General features: G+C 42.4%; 1 protein-coding gene across 3 annotated transcripts in view; it reads right to left on the bottom strand.

Moving 5' to 3' along the window:
* The window catches only part of ARHGEF28 (Rho guanine nucleotide exchange factor 28), a 281,452-nt gene that overhangs the window by 5,181 nt on the left and 252,285 nt on the right, over nt 1–23,986 (bottom strand). For all 3 annotated transcript variants that reach the window (XM_037032058.1, XM_037032059.1, XM_037032060.1), the window contains one exon: nt 23,268–23,568. In XM_037032058.1, coding sequence (XP_036887953.1) covers nt 23,268–23,568 — 301 coding nt within the window. The remainder of the gene's footprint in view (nt 1–23,267; nt 23,569–23,986) is intronic.

The following is a 23,986-nucleotide window of genomic DNA, read 5'->3' as shown; positions in this document are numbered from 1 at the left end:
GTCTATCATTTAGAAATATTTCATTACTGTAGTTTTTGCCTTAGTTTGCACTGTTTGAACAGAGAAGCATTTTAAATCATGATACCTTTTAAACAAAAGCTTTACTGAAATTTAAAAGCTCCAGTCTAATCTTCATTATGAACATCAACTCTCAAGGTCTGAATTTAGCTCCACAGTGTGTGCAGAGACCAGGCACCCAGCAGCCCAGTGCAACAAAAAGTATGTTGAGGGCACCATTGAGATTATGGGTGATGCCTTGCTCAGCCCCGTCTTATCCTGTTCCATTCTCCTCAACAAAACTCACAAAACAGAGGTTCGTGCCTGCTGGGTCTTGGCTCTGTTCTCGTTTATTTTAATGAAGCGTATAGACTTATGCTCATTACTATACCCCTGCGCATGTTCCTAAAATCCAAATTCACACTCTCCTAAAATAACTCTACCTCCAAAAAAATTTTGTCGCTAATGTTCCAAGCCTGCAAAATAAGTGTATTCCCTATTTAATGATGGATTCATGCTTATACTGTGAAACACGTTAAAAATCGTTTCCTGATGGCATTACTGGCAATCACTGTTTTTCCTCGGGAGCATCAATGCACAGCATTTTCCTTCTAATGGAAAACACTTATTGTAGAAGGCTTGCAGTGTCTTCAGAGCAAAAGAAAACTGGTGTCTGTCCCTCATTCTGCTCAACTCCATTTTCCACAGTGAGCCCCAAAGAGCCCGCGGCACAAAACCCACTCTGGGGCTGATGTGTGCAGCCCATGACCCGGGTGAGGCTACGATTGCCTTCACGGTCCCTCGTGTACCAATACTGCACCTGGAGCAAAACAGCCAAACTGTGCTCTGCTGTGTGTGCATGTGCGTGGGCACACATGTGTGTGGTGTGCATGTGAAGTTTGTAATACAAGAAAGGAAACTATTCATTTTAAGCTGTGACTATTAGAGGTGCTCTTTATTGTCTTACCAGTAATGTACTCGGAATAACCTATGCTGGCTACATAGGTAATACTGGCCAGAAACACAGCAACCGAAGCAATCAGCACAATGAAGATGCGATTACATTAACACTAGACACACCATGACGTGCCAACTCTCTCTGTTGTATGGACGCTGATTTGCTCTCACATTCTTCTTTCTCCCCAGAGGGCGCCAGTGGTGGGGAGTCACAACCTTAACATCAGCAGGCTCCATGGGCGTGTGGGGCAACTGCTTCTACCTTCCCCCCTTCATTGAGACACAAAAAACGTGTTTCTCTTTATTTTTAAAGAAGGGTGTTTCCCTAAACAGGATGCTTACGTGGCGGTTCTAGTAAAAGAATACTGCAGTCAAATGAGTTGAGGAAACGCCGGGTAGATGGAGTTTCTTTATTGACAGAGCCCTCGGGACTTGAACAGGTCCCCCTGGGCTACAAATCTCAGAGGGAAAAACAGCACGTGCCACGTCCCAGCCTCAGCAAGACGTTCTCACAGTGTGCTTGGCCTGCCATGTTCCATGCGGCACACTCTGGGGGACACTGCCCTAGAGAATGAGAAACCCATGATAGACTGAGGCTCAGACAATAAATGACCAAGATGCCAGAGTAAATCATGGGTGGGAGGCTGGAAATAGGTGAGGTTTCCCAAGTTCAGAAACTACTAACTCTGTATATAATGTCCATAGTGGACCCAGGCAATCACCAGCAATGGCTGCTGAAAGCATCAGAAGAAGAGCTGATGGGAAACTTCATAATGGGATGGAACAAGCTCATACCATCTGAACCCACAGACCAACCTCAATAACACAAAAGGACAAACAGACACGGTGAGCCTCCTAATGGGATGCAAATAGGGAATATATAATATACATAATACAGGAGATATACAACAGCATCTATGAGATTTTTTTCACATCCAAAAATAAAGCCTATGTCTAGTCAAACAGCAAAACCCAGAACATAAGACATTTTTCAGTAAACAATTTTCCCTGAAAAAAAGGTGTTTTAAATAAACAACCCAGTTTTTTCAACAAATGTTCAGATTAAAAAAAGAAGAAGAACAGGAGAACTTTAGATGAAAAGAGACTTAAGAAATACACAAACCCAATGCAATATATGAAATTATTTGGATCCAAATTCAAACAAACCGAGGGGGGAAAACTGAGACAACCAGAGAAATTAATGTATTGATGGTATGATTTCAGGTAAAAATTGCTTATTTTTCAGGTGTAATGATGATCCTGTGTTGATGTAAAAAAAATAGTCCAGCTCTTTTAGGGGAAAACGCTAAGGCATTTTTGGATGAGATGACGGACATCCTGCTTTAAGACAACACAGCCGGCGAGAGGAGAGAGCAAAGGGCAGTGATGAACTAGAGCTGACTGTGTGTTGTAAGTGTTAGGCTTGGCCTTCATGAAACGATCCTCTCTGGTTTTGTACAGGTTTGAAATGTTCCATGATACCTTTTTAAAGTCCCCAGTTGGACACTAAAGTTATAAAGGGCTCTCTGTTATCACCGCAGCATAGCTTCTGTGTCTGACACAGATGGAGCAGTGCGGCAATGAACTAGAGGCCTCCTCTGCATGCTGAGTGCGTTTAGATTGATTTTAGTGCAACCTCATGACATGTCATTGGCAAGTGCCATGTATGGGTTTATGTCTATCTGGAACGACACACAATTTGTACGAACCTATTCCATAAAACAGATGAGGTTCGTTGGAGTTTATAGCTACCCATAAAGACCGATGCAAATTCAGGTATGGTCTTTGCTCTAGAAAAACAAATCTAACATCTCAAGATCTCATTTTATACCCTGAGTGCATTTGACCATGGTAATGAATTAATAAGATTCTCTTGGAATTTGGATTCCTATTCTTTAGCCTTTTGAGTTTACTTGAAACTAAAATGTAACATTAAAGAAACAGGCAGTAAAAGTAGTATGTCCAGTCCAACAATATCAAAGTAAATTTTAGTTCATAGTAATAGTAGGTGTCAATATGTATTGTCAAAAGGATGAACGAACTAGTAAATACCCGATTCAAAAATTCCACCTACTCTAATTGCAGTACTGCAAATTGCCAAGTTGAAATTCTCATGTTTAGCAAATACCTTAAAATATTTAGTCTAATTCCTGTCTTCTCAGAAGAATTAAACAGCAAATCAAGATAGGATTGCTTCGTAGGGCGTATCTCTTTAAGCCACTGACATCATTTGCCCTTTGCTCTTGACTCAAACTTTCAGTTCGCTCCTCACACCAACCCCCAATGGAAGGTGACTCTGGAACGTAAGAGAGCCTAAGCTGACCCAGAGACCAACCTGACCTGCAAGCAGAGCACATCTTGAACACACGGGGACCCAAAGAACACTTCCGAAACCCACCCGCTATCCTCAAAGAGGTTATTTAAAAGATATTGCAGCCACAAAACAAAGGCAAGATTCCATAAAATAGAAACTATAAGAGAATAAGATATATCACTAGGAAATGAAAAACATGCTAGCTGGAGTCTTTAAATCATTGCAATAGTAGGAGGTTAACCTTTTAGGAACATAAGAAGATACGTTTATGTTCTTAAACGTTCTATGTTTAAGAACATAGAAGATAAGAAAATCTCCCAGAAAGTAGAACAAAAACAAAAACAAAACTGAAATAGAAGGAAAAAAAAACAAAACAAACATCAGAGGCTGCAAGAAAACCAACTTATACCCAGAAGCAGTTTCAGTAAGATAAAACTAAAGAGAAGCAATTGTTCAAGAAAAAGAAAATTTCCCAGAATCAAAAGAAATATATCTCTACACTGAAAGAGCCTAATGAATAGCCCACAAAGATGATTTCAACAAAAGGCCACAGTAAGCCATATTATAAAATCCACCCAGAGAGGGTTAAAAAGACAATTCTAAATGCTCACACAAAGTGAGAACAGTTTACAAAGGGTTAGGAATCAGAGCGGCAACAGACACCTTGGGAAGTAGAAAAATCAACTCTTTCAACATTCTGAAGAAAAGTAAGTTTTATCTAGAATTCTAAGCCAGATACACTATAGAAGCCAAGTGTAAAAGTCGCAAAACTAAATAAATGAAATGAGAAAGACATTTCAACGAATTTGGAAGACAGTGTGCTTTCAGCACACCTTTTCTTAGGGAATCTGGAGATATGCTCCACCAAATAAAGAAATGCACCATCGTAGAGGAGGAATGGGATAGAGGACATGGGGTCCCTCACGGGAGAGCAGTGAAGAGGCGCCCCGGGCGGGGGCAGGGGCGGGGGCAGCGGGGGCAGCTACAGGTCAGGCCTGAAGAGCAACAAGGGCACCGGGAACCGGGAGCACAGAGGACGGTGGAAGGGAAATTCCTAAGGAAAAGGAAGCTGATAGGTAACGATGTGTTTCATGTGTGAAATATTGATCAGTTATCGAGAGAGGTATAGGAGCTTTGGAGGAAAACACAGAGGGAGATAGGAACAAAGTAAGCAAATGAAAAGTCAGGCAGGTGGTTGAAGTCTCCAAATGACAGAACAGAACAGTCAACAACATTATTTTAAGTAACTTCTGCCCATGCAACTGATTTTCCTCCATCTTGAAAAGGCTCAGCTCTTACACATTTCCCCCAATCTTGAAGTGCCCACATATAACTTATAAATATGATTTCTCTGAAAACTACTTCTCAAAGTTCAAAATATACTGAGCCCATTCAAAAAGAACCAATGTGTCTATATAATTAAGAGTGGACACTTTTGAAATTCCAAAATCTGCTGTTAGAAAAAACCTTTATGAACAGGCAATTCACAGAAGAGGAAAGCTAAAGAGCCAATAAAAACGAAAAGGTACTAAATCTCACTGGAAATTGGTGAAGTACAAACTGAAAGAATGAGTTACTATTTCATACCCATAAAACTGGCAAAAACATACGAGTACTCATGCTGGGCAGTATATGAAGAAACTGGAGCTCTCATACTCGTACACAGCTGCTGAGAGCGGCATTACACAACTTTAGACAGGAATCAGTAATACCTAGCAACACCGAAGGCATCTCTACCACTTCTAGGTGTTAGAGTCTAAATGAACTCTCATTCACAGGCACAAGGAGACGAGAATAAAAGGATGTTTACTGGGAATCATTTGTAAGAGAAAAAAATTGGAAACATCTTAATTACTCACTAGTAGGATAATGAATATGCTGTTCTTTATCTATATAATGGAGTAGTATACAGCAGTTGAAAACAAACTATTCATACTGCACGTATGAATATGCACGGTGGGTGGAAAAAACAACTTGCAAAAGATATACACACACCCATATATGCATACATATATGTGGAGAGTGAGAAGGAGAGAGGGCGGGAAGGAGAGAGGAGAGGACTGGAGGGAGGGGAAGAAACAAAGGGAGGAGGGGGGGCGGGGTACAGAAGGGACAGGGGAACAGGAGGTGGGAGAAGAGGGATAGGCTGGTTAACTGTTAAAAACAAAACATAGATTATTCATGGACACATATATATGTAGTGATAGTATAAAACACTGGAAATTATGTACACCCCTTATACAATATTGGCTGACTCTAAATAAGAAGAAAGATAAGGTGGAGGAACTTCATAAGTATAACACGTGTTTTTAAAAAAGGCAGAGAGTCATCTAAAGCAAAAATGGCAGGATGTTAACATTTGTTAAATGCATGCCTGACACACACTTTCTATACTTTCCTGTAAGTTTGCAATTTTTCATAATTAAACTTTTATATTAAAAATGCATTAAAATACACAGCACCCAATTGCAATCTGTGGTCTTTATTTGGATCTTGACTCAAGAAAAATAAACCAGATAGGAAAAAGTACACACACACACATTTACAAAACTGAAAATTTAAATACTGATTATATGTTGATATTATGGAATTTTTGTTAATTTTTTCCCTTGGTGTGATAATAGTTTAAAAATAGAGCCTAACCTTCTAAAGATATATACTGAAATGTTATGGATCAATAAATATTTACACATCACTTTTAGATATTGCTTCAAAATAACGCAGGGTGGGGAGGAAGGAGTCTCACTAAAACAAGACTGGCCTATGTCCCTCAGTTTTTGAAGTTGGGTAGTTGTTATACTTCTCTGTTTAGTTTTGTACATGTTTGAAATTGTCCATAATATATTCATGTAGACAAAAATATACCAAGTTCAATTTTTAAATCGAATCAAGTTAAAATACTCAAATCTTCAAGTCCCCGGCAAAAACCAGGGACAGCTTTCAGGAGTGAGCTGAGGAAAATGACATGCAAGTCTCCAGCTGCCAGGGCAGGGCAGCATTTTCATGGCACTGAATTCCTCTGAAGGTTGAGGCGACCAGGGACTTCCAAGTACCGAGCCAATGAAGTGGGCTTTCTGGAAGCTGCCTGCAGCATGACCCTACCTGCCCTCCCTGAAAGAGTTATGCTCTCATTTTGCTGAGAAAAGAAAAACTGACTTCATTTCTCTGCCAGGTGAATAATGCAGGAAGTCAACCTAGGAATTTTAATGCTGCATTTAGCTCTTACTGGTTCAGTAGAGGGAAACGCAGCTGTTCAAATTCTTAAGCATACAAAATCCAGTGTTTTTCTCTAAACCAGAAGGCAGCAAGCAATTAGACCAAACACACCCAAGCTAATTAGTTCTACCTACTTCTTAATAATTATACTACTAGACTTTAAAAAAAAGGCATGCAATTTTTGAAAGGTCTACAAAGGAGGGTATTTTTCTCTTGATCACCTAAAGAACTAGGAGATGTCACAGCACTTACATGCCTTTTCTGTTCTGAGAAGTTGATAGTTACAGTTTTCAGAGAACATAAAACCCTTTTTCAAAATGAGAAACATTATTTTTGTAATTCTTATTTGTTTGAAATAGCATTTGCCAAGAAACCAAACCCTGAAATATCTTTTCCAACTGCATCCTTGAATTTCTGTCACTTGAAAATGATTATAATTTTTAAAGTACAACATAACATATAGAAAAGGTCTTGTTGAAGGCAGATTTTCACACCGTTGGCATTCTTTTCACATTTGTGTTTGTTATCAGAGTGAAGATACTATGTTATATTCCTGAAAATTAAATTTAAAATAAGTTTTTTAAAATAAACTATACAATTAAAGAAGTAGGCACTTTGCAGAGCAGAGGCAAAATTAGGCCTTTAAACTACCAAAACAGCAATCGAAAGATAGCATATGTATCACACGATAAAATGCCCTCTCCTTGGAGGCATCTCTCCCAATCCGAAACTGTCTCCTGCACACACATGTCCCACAAATCTCCTCCACTTGTAAACATTTGTGCTTTCTGACACGTGCCCTGTGACTAACACTGCCGCCTAAAGAAGCTTGCTAATTTCACCTTAATTATCTACCAGCAGACAGAGCCCCAAGCTGGCACCATATCCTCCTCCTTTCAGACAAACCTCTTTCTTCTGTCCGTGACTCTTCTCAAGGAGGAGCCACAGTGCTACCACAGAATTTAACTTTTCTTTGGTGGAATCAGCCACCAAAAAAAGAAAAAGGATCATGAAGAGCGGGCTCAGTACTCCCTTAGTGACTAGTAGCCCCCACTCCTTCCAGACCGCCAAGGGCCATACAAAGCACGTTGCCCTGAAAGGGCCTATTCCCTCCTAGAGTAGGAAAGTAGTGACTCAGGTCACTGCCATAAAGACAGGACGTCCTGCTCAATGGCTAACGAATACTCCCCACAGCTGGATACCACATCAGGGCCCTCCAGAAGGAGAGTTTCCAGATGTGGTGGCCAGGACAGACTTCAGAGAGACAACATCTGAACTGAGCCTTGCAAGCTGACCAGGATGTTTCCACAGACGGCCTCCTCTGCAGGTATTCCAGGTGAGGTGTGCCACTCTTGCAAGGGGAGAAAATGCTAGACACTGTAGGAAAAAAAAAGAGCTGTCAAGTTTGGCTGGAATGTGAGTGAAGGTGAATAAAGGGGGGTGGGTGCTGGAAAAGCAGGCTGAGGAGGGTCTAGAGTGGGCGTGTTGGGAGTTTTAACTCTAGGGATTAAGCTTGGCAGCCACTGAGGCCCAGGACCCTTCTATGGTCCCCTATGCGTCTATGTACTTGGCTTCACCTGCACACGTCGCTGCAGTGATACAAGAGATCCAGTTCCAGGAGCAGGGGGCAGGGCGCTGGCTGCATGGCCCCTGGTCTTTGCCTGCCTGGAATGAGGCCATATTTAGCCAATTAAGTTTTCACCCTTTTGATGGATAAGGCCTTCATTCTTTGTCAATTAGTAGAAGGCATGTCAAATGAAACTGGTTTGAGCTTCTTACCCACTCGTTCTTCAATAAGCGCTAAGGGCCCAGTGTGTACCCTGTCCTGGGCAGACACCAGGGAAACCAAGCTGGGCGAGATCTCGTCCCAGCACCCAGGAATTTTACAGTCTCTACGATCACTTTAAAAACCGTTTCGGTGCCTTAAAAGTTGAGTAGGTATCTGTTCTAGGAGCTATTCTACTCCTAGGTATTCATCCAAGGAAAATGAAAACATAATTCACAAAAAGCCTATACAAGAATGATCACAGCAGCTTTATCCAAAATGGCAAAACACTAAAAATAAGCCAGGTGTCCGTCAAAAGAAGAACGGATGAGTAAATGGTAACTACGTGAACGGAAAATTATTCAGTAATAACAGGGAACCAACCGTGGATTCATGCAACAGCATAGATGGGTCTCAATAACAACAAGCGGAGTGGAAGGAAATGAGTTGCATGCAGAAAGGCACAGCGTCTGATTCCATTCCGTTCCAGAATCAGCAAAAGGAACCTGTGGTGATGGAGAGCAGATGAGGATTTGCTTCTTGGGCTGGGGGTTGGTTGGACAGAGGTATGAGGGGGCTTTCTGGAGGGATGGAAACATTCCGTGCCTTGATATTTTTTCCATAAAAACTGAATAACAGAGTTAATTGCTGATCATTTCACTGTATGCAAAATACATCTCAATCAACAAGCTATATAAAGCACCGTGGAGTCTAAAGAGGGGGAAAGTGACTAAGTAAGGTGGAAAGTATAGTAAAAGGGTCTACTGGGCACTTCAAGGTCACACACACGAGAGGCTCCTAACCCAGGCTGAACGGGTCTGGGTAGAGTCTGGAAAAAAGTGACCTGGAGCTGCGTCCTGAAAGATGAGGAAGGATTAACCAGCTTGGGAATGAAGGTTGGAGGAGAGGATATTCCCCACAGAGGAAACATACATACAAGGTGTAGGGTGCCTGCCCTTCTGCATGACTGAGGGAACTCCATATGCCTGGAACACAGGGTAGGAATAGATGGAATCGTATGAGACCAAGGCTAAGAGATTAAAGGCCAGAGCAGTCCTCCAGGCCCAACACATAACCTCCTGTGCTTTCTCAGAGGTGACCGACTTTAGCACGTGGCACATTTGAATGAACCCGAGAAAGCTGACCCAGACAAGCCCTAATAGGATGGACGTGAACTTTTTCCACAGGCCCAGATGCTGGTCTGGGGACTAAAAAAAAGCTCTATCTTAAATCCGTCATGTTGAATTTTGTTTTCAAAAGACAGCCCAAGTGATAAATTGTGTTTGGATATGTGATTGGATTTGAACTGTTCCCAAGGGACAAAAAAATGTATTCGAAGGGTGTGCCATAGGCAAGAATTTATTTCCACATCTACTTACATCAGCATTTCCTCCAGTGCATTTCAAGAAAGAGTTACACTGCCAGATGCTGGGCCAGAGAGGACGATGCTGTGATTAAGTCAGTTTGGGAAGTGCCACTTCTGGGAGTCAGGGAACACGTGAGCTCAACTGAAACTCTGAAAAAGTTGTGCATTCCCCAGCCCGGCATTTCTCCATATTGATGGGAACTTTTTAGCATGTAGAACCTAGTAAGAGCCAGGAGAGTCGTGGAACATTTTTTTTGAGATGTGCCTTCTCAGATAATACCCGAAAAAGAGTGAGTTTCTCAGGTCACTGGAGCAAACATTATGAGCCATCCAGGGGCCCAAGGGACCCCATGCACTTCCTCCTGATCTACCCCGTTCCTCAGCACCAGCTATAGGAGTAACAGGGACAACAACTGTGTCCACGGAGCACTTCCAAAGTTCCAAGTAGTTTATGTTTTGTCTTATGGAATTCTCCTACCACCTACCACACAGGTACTATCGGAAGTCCAATTGCATGGATGGGAAAACAGACACACCAAGGAAGTTTGAACACTTGTTTAAAATCCCATAGGTAATAAATGGCAGAGCTGGAATACGACCCCACACATAATTCCCAAGCCTTATATGCTAACCACTGTGCCCATCAACCATCCCCACTGTCCAATATCAGCCGCTGCCTGCCTTCGTGTATGCATATGTTCATCCATTCAACTCCCCACTTAGAAGTACCGGTAAATTTGCGTCAAGTTTGTTACACTGGAAAAGTATGTTTTTAGCCTATTTTTGATGAAATTTGGTTTAGGAAATGGAAGAAGGTGGACTCTTCATCTTCTCACCTTTGAATGACAGAAAAATATCACATCACCTGCTTTCCTCACAGGAACATGTCTGGTTTTGCTCCTTTTGATCAAAAATATTTGCCAAGCAGGTTCCAAGCTTAGTGGATTTTCTGGGTCAGCTGTGTTTCAGTTATTTAACCAAGCCTTTGATGAAACACACTTTCTCAATTTTCCTGAACCATACATTCCCAAAGTTAGCCAATAATAGTTAGTCTAAAAATAATCACCTCTTAAAAAACTGAAAATCATCAGCAATAACCACCAAAGAAGTACTGTAAATGTGCAGAACTATGTCTTTATAGAAACACTATACATTTATTTCAGAAAACAAATATTTTGCCTTTAAGCCCACCTTGATTTATAGAAATGAAAACGTAATTGTGTCCCGATGTGGGTGGGTGGGTGTGGCTAGGGGTGTGGGTGTCTGAACACCTTCAGCACTGAAGTAGGCAGAGATGGCATCTGACAAACACACCTGTCGTATCTCTACATCCACACATTCATCTCTCTTATCTGACGAATACGGAGAGGAGATATTTTAATTTACTGGCAGCATTTGCAAAAGTGGTTCCATATTCTTACTAGGAGCAACTACTCTGATAACTACTTTGAGTGGGAGAATTTTAATGTGATTTTCCCCGGTACCTCCTTTGCTTTTAGGCTTACACCATTCAGATTTAGGGTCCCCTCTGCCCTGTGTTCATTAAGACCTCTCAGAGCAGAGTGAGCTCATAAAAGACAAATTTGTGTCTGGTCTTTCACAATGCTGTACCTCACACTGCTGTTCAGCAAAAATAACTTAAAAAAACTTTAAATCTCTGCCCAGGTAGTTGAGTCAAGTACCCTAGGTTGTGTTATGCATGCCCACCCCCTTGCGGTGTTGCTGCACGCTCCCTTCAAGGTGGGGGTGGGTATGGTTCCAGGGCACAGTCCCCAGAGAGACGTCACTGTGCAACTGCACTTCCTCACACCGGAGCCTGGGTGCAAACAGGATCTCACGACTGCACACAGGCCAACAGACCATCACATTCGGGCCAAAACTGTTCCTTGGGCTCTCCCCCTCCAACCCAGGTGCCAATGAGTAGTAGTTCGCACATGAAAAATTCTGAGTCTATTTTAGAGCTCATGTCGAACAGAAGCATCAAGCATCTAAAAATATAGGACAAGCTACTTGTGTATAATCTGTCATGCAAATCTGGATAAATGAACAAGTAATCCAAAATAGCACAACTCTGGTAGGATAAATTCATCAAAAGTCAGAAGTTTAACCGACTCATTGGAAGTAATATCAGTTCTGAAAGCTTTTAGTTTCTTAAAAGAGGATTTGATTGTAATCAAATGGAATATACATTAAGCTTCCATATTGTTGTTATGAGAACATCCCCAAAATAGAACCATATGGAAGCAAGTAGAGACAACACAATATACATACACTTCTATAATTTCAAGAGTATGTAATAGCTTCATATTTATTATGCTGAAATAAGAAAAAATCTAGCATAGCTAAACAGTTAACTTCAACTCCGAGGGCACTTCTGAAATGACAAGAATACAAGCTAAGATCCTAAACATGCAGATTCCAGAAGCTTTCGGCAAAGCCAAGCATGCGAAGTCTCCTTGACTTCCAGTATCACACCACCCATCTCCTGCCATCTGCCGCTAGCAAATGTCAGTGTATTTCCTGGATGGAAGCAAGCTTCCCTTCTGAATCATCCTTACGGAGACATCCCAAAATATGGCCTACTGCAGTTGAGAATGACTGCCCCGAATTTGGGGGCCAGTGGGGAAACCAAAATTGTAATATTCTTCAATAATCCAGAAGAATCAAGAATTTTCCCATCTAAATGACCAGTGTTCGACCAGTGTCGAATTCATTTTCACCGGGGCCACATCAGCCTCGTGGTTGCCTTCGAACGTGACTTTAGGACTGTGTAAATGTAACTAATCCTTAACAGCTAAGTGAGAGCTCGGCGCTGCCGCCCAGTAGAAACAAGGTGCCGGGCTGGATAAAACAGGTGGAGGGCCGGATTCGGCCCACAGGCCTTGTGTTTGCCACCTGTGGTCTAAATTGCATGAAGCAAACAGAGGCCTACATTGAAAGACCAGGAAAGGGCCACGCCATCTTTGAGAAACAGGAGCGTCAAAACTCAGAATCTGTAGGAGAGTATCCAGGCTTCTGAGGACACATTAAAAAACAAAGTGTTAAAATCACCTTCTTATTCGAGGCTGCACATGACCAGGGCTTCGAGCATGTGATTCCTGTTTTTGTTGCTGGAGGATTTATGAGGCTCGGAGTGCAATGCCTTACTGCAGTCTTACAACATTCTGTATGATTAATTGATTGCAAATCACTGCACAGGGTGCCAAGATCACTGGTAGGAAGCAGGTCATTAAATAAAATTAACTCTGCCAACGTTTTGCTTGTAAATGTTGCTTCCAAAGCCTGACAGCACCATTCCTTCCAAAATGGCCTCAACGCATGGGAGAAGCAGTCTCCTGCATTTCTGGTGGATGACCCAAATGTTCTGTATTTAATCCCAGGATTCTGCATGCTGCGCTCTAGGAAGAAAGAGCTGTGGTGTGGTGAAATTTGCACAGAGAGAACTGGAAAAGAGTCACGAGGAAAATAACTTTGCCCAGCCTTACTGGGAAATTGTTCTGCAAAAGCTCGGAGTCCTATCCTGCATTCACTGGAAACTTTGTAAGACGACATTTTTCTTTAGGTACATTTTCAAACCAAGCATTAACATATCAAATTAAATTGAATTAATAGCTCATCCAGAAAGAGCATGGATACCCTGGCCCCTTCTCCAAGGAAACTCAACGGTGATTTATCATGGCAAATTAACATCTCCACAGATCAAAACTCAGGCCCAGGCTTATTTATTATCTGGCTGGAAGTCTGGGCAGAACAACAGGGCGAGGCTTCTCCCCTCAGCCAGCTGCGCCTGGGAACTGACCAGCTGAGAACACACGGTGCCGTTCAGTCTGTCTGGGGCAAAGCAAAGGAATACATTTCTTAAGATGCCACCGTACTTAATTTTAAGATCACTATAATGAATATGCGATATTTCAGGCAATATTTTAAAGCTGACAAGTAGAAGGCTTTGCCACAGAAAGTGGTTCACCTTCTAGGAGAGTATTTAAACTAAACAAGTACTAATTGTTTTGCCTGGGGAGATACTCTGGACTGTTAAATAGGATTTAGGAGAAGAAAAGGGGTTTACTAAAGTGTTTCGCTGATGTGGAGCCGATTACCCGTGTTTAATTCACTGGTGTTCAAGCTACTTCATTGTTAAAAAACACCCCAGCAAACAGATAGGTTGACTAATAGTTACTGATACAATTAAATGCTAAATTGCTTATGTGTCATCTTCCTCAAATGACAGCAATGGATGCGTTTCTACTTGTTTAGAATAAATTAAAGCATTTTATCGAGAACAAATGTACGTTTTTATTTGCTACACATAGCCATACGGGACTACATGTACAATGACCTAAATGGAAAAATAACTCGTATAGAAAGATCTCTCTGGAGGCGTACAGAGAGTGCCTGGACCTAAATGACGAACAGGACTGCCGGCAAAACTTACTCAGCACCAACGAGGAAGGAAAGGTGGTCATTGCTGGAGTCTGCCGCCTCGAATCTACCAGGGCATCAAAGGCAGACAGCCCCACAGTCACCCCGCCATTTTTTAAGAATAGCGTCTACAATCGACTCAGTGAAATACGTCAGACAGAGAAAGACAAATATCATGTGATTTCACTTATACATGGAATCTAAAGAACAAAATAAACAAAACAGAAACAAACTCATAGAACAAACTGAGGGTTTCCAGATTGGGGGGTGGGGGGCTGGGAGACTGGGTAAAAAGGTGAAGGGATAAGAAGTATACACTGGGGGGGTGGGCTGGGATGGGAGTAAAAGAGAGAAAACTGTACTTGAACAACAATTAAGTAAATAAATTTTAAAAAAAGAAAAAGAAAAAAGTATACATTGGTAGTTACAGAACAGTCACAGGATATAATATACAGCATAGGGAATATGCATTATTGCATTAATAACTATTAGTCAACAATGCATTAATAACTACGTATGGTGTCAAAGGGTATTATTGTCAGGGGGATCACTTCATAAATTATGATTGACTGGTCCCTATGCTGTATATCTGAAACTAAACTAAAATAATACAGGATGTTAAATACCGATAAAAAGCACAGAAAGAACACCATCTAACCACTCCCATCTTCTGGAAGTTTTGGAACTCGCTCGCTCGGTCAGCAAGAATGAGGCGCTCCCGCAGCCTGTCTGTGTGGACCGCCACCTGCTTTGTCACTGCATGGGCTTTTCTCAACCACTCTCAGCGCCTCCGTGCAGTCAAGCTGCCTGGCAGGAGCTCACGGTGGCTTTCATTTCTGCTAAAGAGTACGAACCTTAACTCCTTCATTTGTGTCACAAATATTTATCAAATGTCCACTGTAAGCCAAATGCTGTGCTTGGTGCTTGTCAGAGAGCAATTAAAGATGAACCGTGTAGCTCTCTACCCCCAGGAAGCCTGTTCTACTGTGGGGCAGGCAGACGGATGTAAATTATTACACATGCAATTAATTTCAATTATGGTTAAGTGCTACTAAGAGATGCTTTCTAGTGACTCTGAGCCTTATCTCCCTTTTTTAAAATCGGTTTATCCAGGACTAACAAGGGCAGATTGATTTGGGATAACCAAACTCAAAGAAGAGACCAAGGTCATAGACCAGAACACAATTTTAGAGTGTGAAGTGAGAAATCGTGCAAGATAAAATACTCCTGTTGGCTGTTCTCAACTTTTTCTTTCTAGTCGGAAGGAGCACTCAAGGAGCCCACGCACCACTATAGAAGGTTCCTAGGGCTACAGTGATATAATGCAATCAATGAGGGCTGGGGTTCTGTGGCTATAGACACTGTACAACCCAAATTGAGATGTTTGGTCTCGTTGCCAGAAATTTCTCACATTAGGTCCTGAAAGCAGGGTTGACTGATGTCACTTCTTCCTCCACAGAGAGGAACAGATGAGAGAAAATGCTGTGCTTTCAGTCCTCCCTCCCCCGGACAGTTCTGGTGAGATCCCCACGAATGCCTCCAGCACAGAGGGGCAGTTACCCTTTATACTCTAATACTTTTCCATTCTGAGCAAAATGCCCCCAGTTCACAGCTGCCTTTTTAAAATCATATTACAAACTACTGGCTTCCTGCTGACATTTAGGAGGCACTCTCATTTCTATCACAGGCCACCCCCAAGTCACAATTAAAATGAATTATTGCCAGAAGGTACCTGTGAAGAAAGCTGGTGTTCATTGGTTCCCAGGACATACTATGTACTTTTTCTTTTTCTTTTTTTTAGTTCTTTTAACACTTCCTTCTCTGTTGTACAGATGGGGAATGAAGGCCTAGGGTTCAGGCAGCCCCAGGGGCCTGAGAGAGCGTTGGAACTAAGGTTCTCTAACATAAAGTCTGGGTTAGCGGTGCAGGGAGGTGCTGGCTGCTTCGGAGTCACCTAATGAGCATGTTGGGTGCAGAAATCTGCCGGCCTCAGCCGAGCCCCAGCACACCAGAGCTCTGAACGTAGGAAGTCGGACTTTCACCACACTCGCCAGTTCTAGCAACCAACCCCGCCCCCCACCTTCTCATTAACCTCTGGGTCAGAGGGTGCCTTCCATGGCACCACCCCAGGACTGGGGAGCTGGAGCCGCGGGCAAAGTCTCTCCAAGTTTTAAGCAACTGGCCTTTAAACATCCAGCACATTCAACTCCATTTTTCTAGATTCGTTTTTTTCCACAGAGACTAAATAAAGAGTGGAAGAGAAAAGCTGCCTTATTTGAAAAACAGACAGTTAACATGGTCTCACAGGATCACTGTAAAAAGCAAATGCGAACATGAATTTAAATGTTTTTGAATGACATGAAGCGCCATATAATATTACATTATTATTTACCCAAAGGTGAATTACTAATGTAGTAATAGGGGCAACATTTTCAAACCAGGAGGACTATGACCTCCCGAATTTAAGTGGAGAAAAAAAGTAAGACCACCTGTGTTTACCAATAAATTTAACCAGAACACAGAGAAATCCCACTTTTCATGCACTGTCTACGGCTGTTTTCAAGCCCCAGTGGCAGAGCTGACTACATTCCACAAAGACTCAATGGCCCCAAAAGACTAAAATATTCACTCTGTTGTCCTTTAGGAAAAACTCTGCCATCCACTGAAGCAGATGGCCGTATTCTTCACAGAGAAACATAAAATAAGCGCCCTACCACCCTCACCTGAACACTCCACATTTTAACCAAGCCCTAAACTGGAATCTCCGTGGCTGGGTGGACAGAGGGGTGAGAAAGGAGACAGTCCCCAGACTTTGGCGTGTGGACAGGGCAGTGCCTCCATTGCCAGTTTTGGATCATTATCCCACGAGTCTTTGGGACTGCAAGGAACGTGCCTTATCCTTAAGGTGTGTTTGGTATGTAAATAGTTACAAACTTCCCTTCCAAACCCCACCCTCAGTCACCTTGAGAATAAAAGCCATACTGTACTATAGCGATCCAATATGTGGCCCGCAGACCACATATATGCATGTGTATATACCTGTATGTATATCTGCTTTTCATGGTTTAAGCTAAGGATAAAACCCAAGGCCAGGCCTAACCTCTGGAATCTTTTGTACTGAGTGGACTCCTACTTCAGCAGCTTGTTCAAAACAAACTGGAACCCAGGGTGGGAAGGAACAGGCAGCCACATGGCTGGCTGGCTGCCTCTGAATCCACCCACCTGCCGGTTCTGCTCTCCCGCTGTGACTGGGCTCCACGCTGAGGCGGGATGGCCCCGGCCCAGTTGGCCCACAGGCCGGTCTGCCCCAGAGAACTATGCAATCAGGAAGTTGGCAGTCAGCGCCCGGGGCTCACCAAGCTCTACAAGCAAGCGGCGTGTTTCCCTTTCCTGGTACAAAATCTGCAAAGGGGGAAAGTCAATCACCTACACCAGTCAGTGAGAAAGATTAAAATTAAGCCTTTGAGCCCAATCCTTTATACTCTTGTCAAGATGCAGATTTACTGAGAACAAGCAATATTGCGGTTTCCTTTAAAATGTTACCCAAAGTGCTAGACAAGATTCTAGATGATACAGAGTTGCCCAACGGTTTCCCAATTTTGACTTCTGCAGACTCCCATAAATATATCTGAATAACAATCTGATGTCATAATGAACGTTCCCGACCCTTCAGCTGTAGTTTCATTTAAGCAATTCAATATACAGACAACAGATATGCATCCCAATCATAAAGAGAGCTCAGTATTCCCAAAGCTCCTAATTAAGGCCTATGTCTGGAAATACAGCCTAATGAATCCGCAGACTCAATATTTACTGCCCTAATTTCTATGAGTTGACATAGGCTTGAGAGCAGACACCTAGACCTGTAAACAGATAGATGTTTACATTTATCACAATTTTACTGGTATGTCATTTTTTAACAAACTTTAGTTCACTTGCCTAAACAAGTAAAAAAAAAAAAGCTCACAATGTATGCAAATTGCAGTTTAACTTTGCTAATTTAAAAAATTAAAGCCTTCATGACACCTAAAAACACTGCAATGAGAACAATAATCATTTTATCCTGTGTGAAGAGTTGAAGTACACTGCCCCCCCCCCACCCCCAGTACACACACNGTTGACATAGGCTTGAGAGCAGACACCTAGACCTGTAAACAGATAGATGTTTACATTTATCACAATTTTACTGGTATGTCATTTTTTAACAAACTTTAGTTCACTTGCCTAAACAAGTAAAAAAAAAAAAAGCTCACAATGTATGCAAATTGCAGTTTAACTTTGCTACATTTATTTAAAAAATTAAAGCCTTCATGACACCTAAAAACACTGCAATGAGAACAATAATCATTTTATCCTGTGTGAAGAGTTGAAGTACACTGCCCCCCCCACCCCCAGTACACACACCGAAAGCCCCGCCCCCACTAGATGCGTTGGGAGACAGAGCCTCCAAAGAGCTACCTACGTGAGGTCATTAGGGTAGGCCCTGACCCCATGTGACTGCTGTTCCCAGCAGATGGAACTAGGACACAGCCGTGCATGGGAAAGAGCGTTTGAAGACAGAGAGAATGCAAGCCTCTACAAGCCAAGGCGAGAGGCCCTCAGAAAAACCAACCCTGCCAACACCTCGCTCTCGGACTCCCAGCCTCCAGAACTGGGAGGAAATGATTCCCATTGTTCAAGCCACCCAGGCCACAGCACATTATTATGGCAGCCCTCGCGGACCAATACACCCCCCCTTTTCAAAAACACCTTTGTCACTGGAGTTCATAGTATCTAATGCCAGTTTCAGTTTTATGGGAAATTGCCTAGAGGTCTTTAGCAAAGCTGCTTTCCACACAGGTCACACAAATAAGGCGCCGCTTCGGAATTATGGAATATTTGTAAAACACTGGAAATTATCATGTACTCACTTCAAAAAGACTTACTTAAATACTAACTACATCATTGCTTTTCATTGAGAAATTTTCTATTTTTTTCCATATGTAAAAAAAATGGCATTTAAAGTTGAACACAACTGTCTATATATATTTTTAAATCATTGCCAAGACGAAATATTCTGAACACCATGCTTTGGATTTTGAAAATATTTTGGTGGGCACCAGAGTCTATATGTAGTAAAGGGAAAAAGTCTTTTAGAACTCAAAGATAATAAAGTTATTATCTTTTTCTAATATCTACATGATTAACTCATAAACTTTGGCCCTTGATTTAAATTTTATCATAGGCATGGCAACCCCATAATGCTGTAATTGCATTTGAGAGGAACATTTTACGATAACCTGTGAATACTGAGGTGCAGACAGAAATATAACTGAAATGGGGACTAAGAAGATGTCAGGTTATTTTTCATAGCAAGGGCTGTGCAGCCTTTTGGTGTCTCTGGGCCACACACTAAATACACAAACACTAATGAAAACCAATGAGCAATAAAAGGTTGTAAGTAAATTTACGATGTTGTGTTGGGTCCCATTCGTAGCCATCCTGAGCCACATGCAGCCACAAGGGTGCCTGTGGACACCCTGGTAAGAGTTTCTTCTGTTGATTAATGAAAAATACAATCGTCATAAACTAATAGATGCATTGCCTAAACAGTTCTAGAATTCTAAAACTAGAAGAAAAAGGACTTATAGGAATAAAGTGGTTATTTGTTTTACCTTTAAGAAGAGTAATGGAGTTGAACATTTCATGGGGCCAATTACACAGCAATTTACCCTACAGGGACTATATTGTTTAAATAAATTCACATTTTCTGTAGTCTTGGCTAGTGTCCCTCAGAGGTGTGCAGATTAAGTTCCTAAACCAACCATCTCTTCCTCTAGAAATAAAACCAAACAGCACTCTGGATTGAAAGTTCAAACATCCAATAATTGTGTTCATGAAACAACTTCCAAAATTGGAGAGGAACGTTCTTTAAAATGCTACTTCAAAAGATATTTCCAAATCTCATGGGGCTATCGTTAGAGACACTATCCTTAAGACAAAGTGTCTTCTGGGAAGAGAGACGCTAAGGGGCATTTGTGATCATTGCAGATACTCAGAACCCATGCAAGCACTGCCCACCGCAATCCCAAAGGTTTGGGAGTGTTTTCCAAACAGTGATATTCAAGGAAACCAGGGAAAGAGAACTACCACCACCCTGGCTCCTACTTGTGAACACCCTGCTAGGCATTGCAACAGGATTTATTCTACTGCTACTCCAACTACTTCTTTAACAAGAATAATTCCAAACAGGAGTCCTGTTCCCCACTCCCATCCTTGGTTCTGCCACTTAGTAGCTCTGTGACCTTGGACAAGTCTCTGAACCTCTCTGGGCCTCAGTTTTCCCTCTCACATGGAGACAACAACAGAACCATCCCAGTGTATTACTCATTAAGTGAGTCTCTCCGTGTGAAATGCAGTGCGTGAAATTGGGCGCCACACAACTGCTGGTGTCAGCGGTGGAGAGAGGGCAATTCAAACACCACTGACAACCAGAGCGCAGGGAGCTCAGCGAAGCATCTGGTGAGGACGGGTGGAACAAACCGATGAGAATTCCAGTCGAGGTGACAGCTAAACACATTTGAGATTTTATTTAGAGACAATTTTTTCCATCTGGCTTATACTGTTCCAGAAAGTCATGTTCCTGCTGATCTGAGCCGGTCCCGTGTGACCTGTGCCAACCCCTAAGGAGCTGCCCAGGGGCGGCCGACCTCAGGGCTGGCCCACAGGTGGGATCCTCAGTGCGGCATTAATGAAACTGTGGCATTAATGAAACCGTGGCTAAACGCACATTGGACAAAACACCAGCCAAGAACATTACAGACAAAGGGGGGTAAATGGTAATGGGGAAAAATACAATAAAAAATAATTTAAAGGAAAAGAGTATTCGAGACAGGTTTTATTAGGTAGACTATTGTGACCTATGGGTCCTCAGCAGTGGTCCCTGGTGACCACTCGCCTGAACATTCAGCAGCCAAGAGTGAAAGCAGGGGACGATGGCACTGCACTGTCCTTGATTCCAGCACATGGACTGTGCCGCCCCCAGCACACGCTCCTCCTGCTTCTCCCAGCCCCGCACCCACCCCAGCACACGCAGGGACGGCACTCGCCAGGCCTGGTGAAGACCAACATCAGGGGATTATTTTGTGCTCCTTCCAATTATAGGAGCTGCAGAGGCGCTTCCAGGGTTCGAACAATTTTATCTGGCCCTGACAAGCCCCTTAAGAATATATATCCAATTTTTATTCCACTTCCCTATCACCTCCTAATCTCTTTCTTTTCTCTCCTCCAGGAAGTCCTTATCACGCTTAAGTAAACAAACAGAAATGGGGTTTTTCAAGTAGTTGCAAAACTCCAGCCTGAACAGCACACACTGCATTTCTGATCTAATCCCTACTCACACACACCAGGGTGTTCCTGCGAGATTCAGGCCACAGCTGATTTTCCTCTCCTCTGTCAATGCCCTGTGTGACCTCGGCCTGCACTGGACACACTATTGGAAGCCCAAGTACTTTCTGTCAGCATTTTGCTGGGCTAGGTCTAATTCCTTACATGTGGAGAGACTGCTTTTGTATATAATCACTGTTTATTTCCTCAGTACATTCTCTATCTCCTGCAAGTGTGCTGCCAAATGTTTAAAGCTTTCTAGTTGGAAGCACGGGGCAACAGAAAGAGATGGGAGATGTACAAAAAGCATGTGAGGAATACTTCTTTAAACAAAAGCTGAATGTGGTTTAACTCAAACTGAGTTTTTGAATTACACCACAGCCAGTGTGCAAAGCCACACTGACAAAAGCATCTGAGGTGCTGGAAATAGCCTGTTAGTGAATCAACACAGCAAAGCAACATGCACCTAGAGAAGGCATCCTGCAGTGTGGCCTCCCTCGGACTAAAGTTGCCAAATAATGTATTAAAGTGGTTAGGTTTTATAACTTCTTCCTGACTCTTCATTTTATTTAACCTCAATGAACTATTTCATTCTATCTATTTTTATTTAAAGAATATATGAAATGAGGCCCTGGCTGGTGTAGCTCAGTGGATTGAGCACAGGCCTATGAACCAAAGAATTGCAGTTCGATTCCCAGTCAGGGCACATGCTTGGGTTGCAGGCTAGTTCCCAGCAGGAGATGCACAAGAGGCAACCACACATTGATATTTCTCTCCCTCTCTCTTTCCCTTCCCCTCTAAAGATAAATAAAATTTTAAAAAAGAATATATGAAACGATACCTTAAGTATTATTTCATTCTCCCCTATATGCTGACAAGAAATAAGGACATTATAGCAGTGACCATAGAGAACTATCCACTACTACAAATCAACATCTTTTAGATTAGTTATAATAGTTCGTAAAAGCTAAATACCATTAAAACTTTCCACTGTTGAAAAATTATCCCACTGACAAGCTAAGAACACGCATCGAGCATGGAAGCAAATCTGTGCGCAGTTCTGGAGATGTCTATACTGCTGCTTGTTTTATGTTTCTGAAACACTGTGCAGTTGGTGATTTATTTCACATCATGTGGCCAGCCATTTGTTTATTCTACTGCATGCCATCTGTTTTTGGTAGAGAGGTTTCAAGTTCTTCTCATGCCCTACCTCATACCCCACAGAAAACAATTTATAATAGACTTAAATTTAAATCATTTGGATGCATGTGGAGTTGGTAACTCGAGCTGCCTTTCACTGATATTTGGCAAATGCTTTAATGGGATTAGCAAATTGTGTTATTATGAGGGACTTATGGAGACACAACACTTTCTTTTACAATGACAAATAATGTTAACAGTTTCATTGTGGGTGTCTAATAGCAGCGCAGGTTTTACTCACGTTCCAGGAAATTGCCCTGATAGACAGTAAAGTCCGACCACAAAGCCTGTCCCTATCTTTTATGTCTGAGAGCCAACAAATACTTGTATCTGGATGTGGCAGGGTCTACTGTGAGGAATAAATACCTAGTTGCTCCACTTTTAAGAGAAGGTTCTCATTTAACCCATAGGCCTGGAAACCCTGCCTGGCCCTGACGTGCTGGTGGCACGTAGGCCCTCCAGCCGTGGCCGGGCCTGTCCAGCTACTCACGAGTGATGGCCGTCCCCAGGCTTCCCCAAAGAAAAGTTCGTGCCACAAACTTCGGCCCGCCAGCAACAATGCGTTCCCGCTCTAGGGCCCACACTGATTCACTCTGAAGAAGAGCCAACCGTTCAGAGACACAGCTGTTTCCTGAAACTGCACAGATGATGCTTAAAGTGTTAATTACCATTTTTACAAGACTCCTCGCTGCTTTGGTAGAGAGGGGGTGTCCGGTGGCAGGGCTCCGCGGCTGTGCACAGTTCATGGTTGACACCCGAGGCCTGAGGAGCGTCCGTCTTGAGGTCTACTTGATGTGTACTAGTCCTTGCCAAATCAGAACTCGCTGTATCGGGGGGGTAAGTGGCATCCTGGTGGAGGGCTGATGGAGCTGGTTTGTCGAAAGTGTTAAATGACATTTGTACTGAAGCTTCATTGAGGAAGAGTGAATTTTCAATACATAAACTCTCGGATCGATTTAGTTCCATTACCTAAGAAAATTTTAAAAAACACAATAATTTCTCCAGGCATTTGAACAAGTTTTACGAAGTAGTTATTCCCAATAGAATTGATCAGTCAGCACTCTAATAAGAACAAAGTCGAGAAGAATGTTATCACTGACTTCTTCCTTGCACCACCTTCGCAATGAGCCAGCACCCAAAACTTCAATTTGCTGGCATGGCCCAGCTTAAAAAACAAACTATAAAACAAGCAGTAGTGCTCTCTGCATTCAAAGGTTTCCACTTTTTTGAGAGGGTAGCATCTTATTTAACTTTTGGCAAATACAAAAGCTGAAAACATATTCATGCATATATGTATTTGAAGTAAGTATAATTTAGCCAACTTGAAAGGAAAGTCAGATACCACAGATCTTTTTTTTTTAATCCTCACCCAGGGATATATTTACTG

This window comes from Sturnira hondurensis, unplaced genomic scaffold (assembly GCF_014824575.4).
Source record: "Sturnira hondurensis isolate 20B ecotype Veracruz unplaced genomic scaffold, ASM1482457v3 Scaffold0021354, whole genome shotgun sequence".
Taxonomy (NCBI): domain Eukaryota; kingdom Metazoa; phylum Chordata; class Mammalia; order Chiroptera; family Phyllostomidae; genus Sturnira; species Sturnira hondurensis.
Note: the sequence above shows the minus strand (reverse complement) of the source record. Positions and strands in the feature narration are given on the sequence as shown.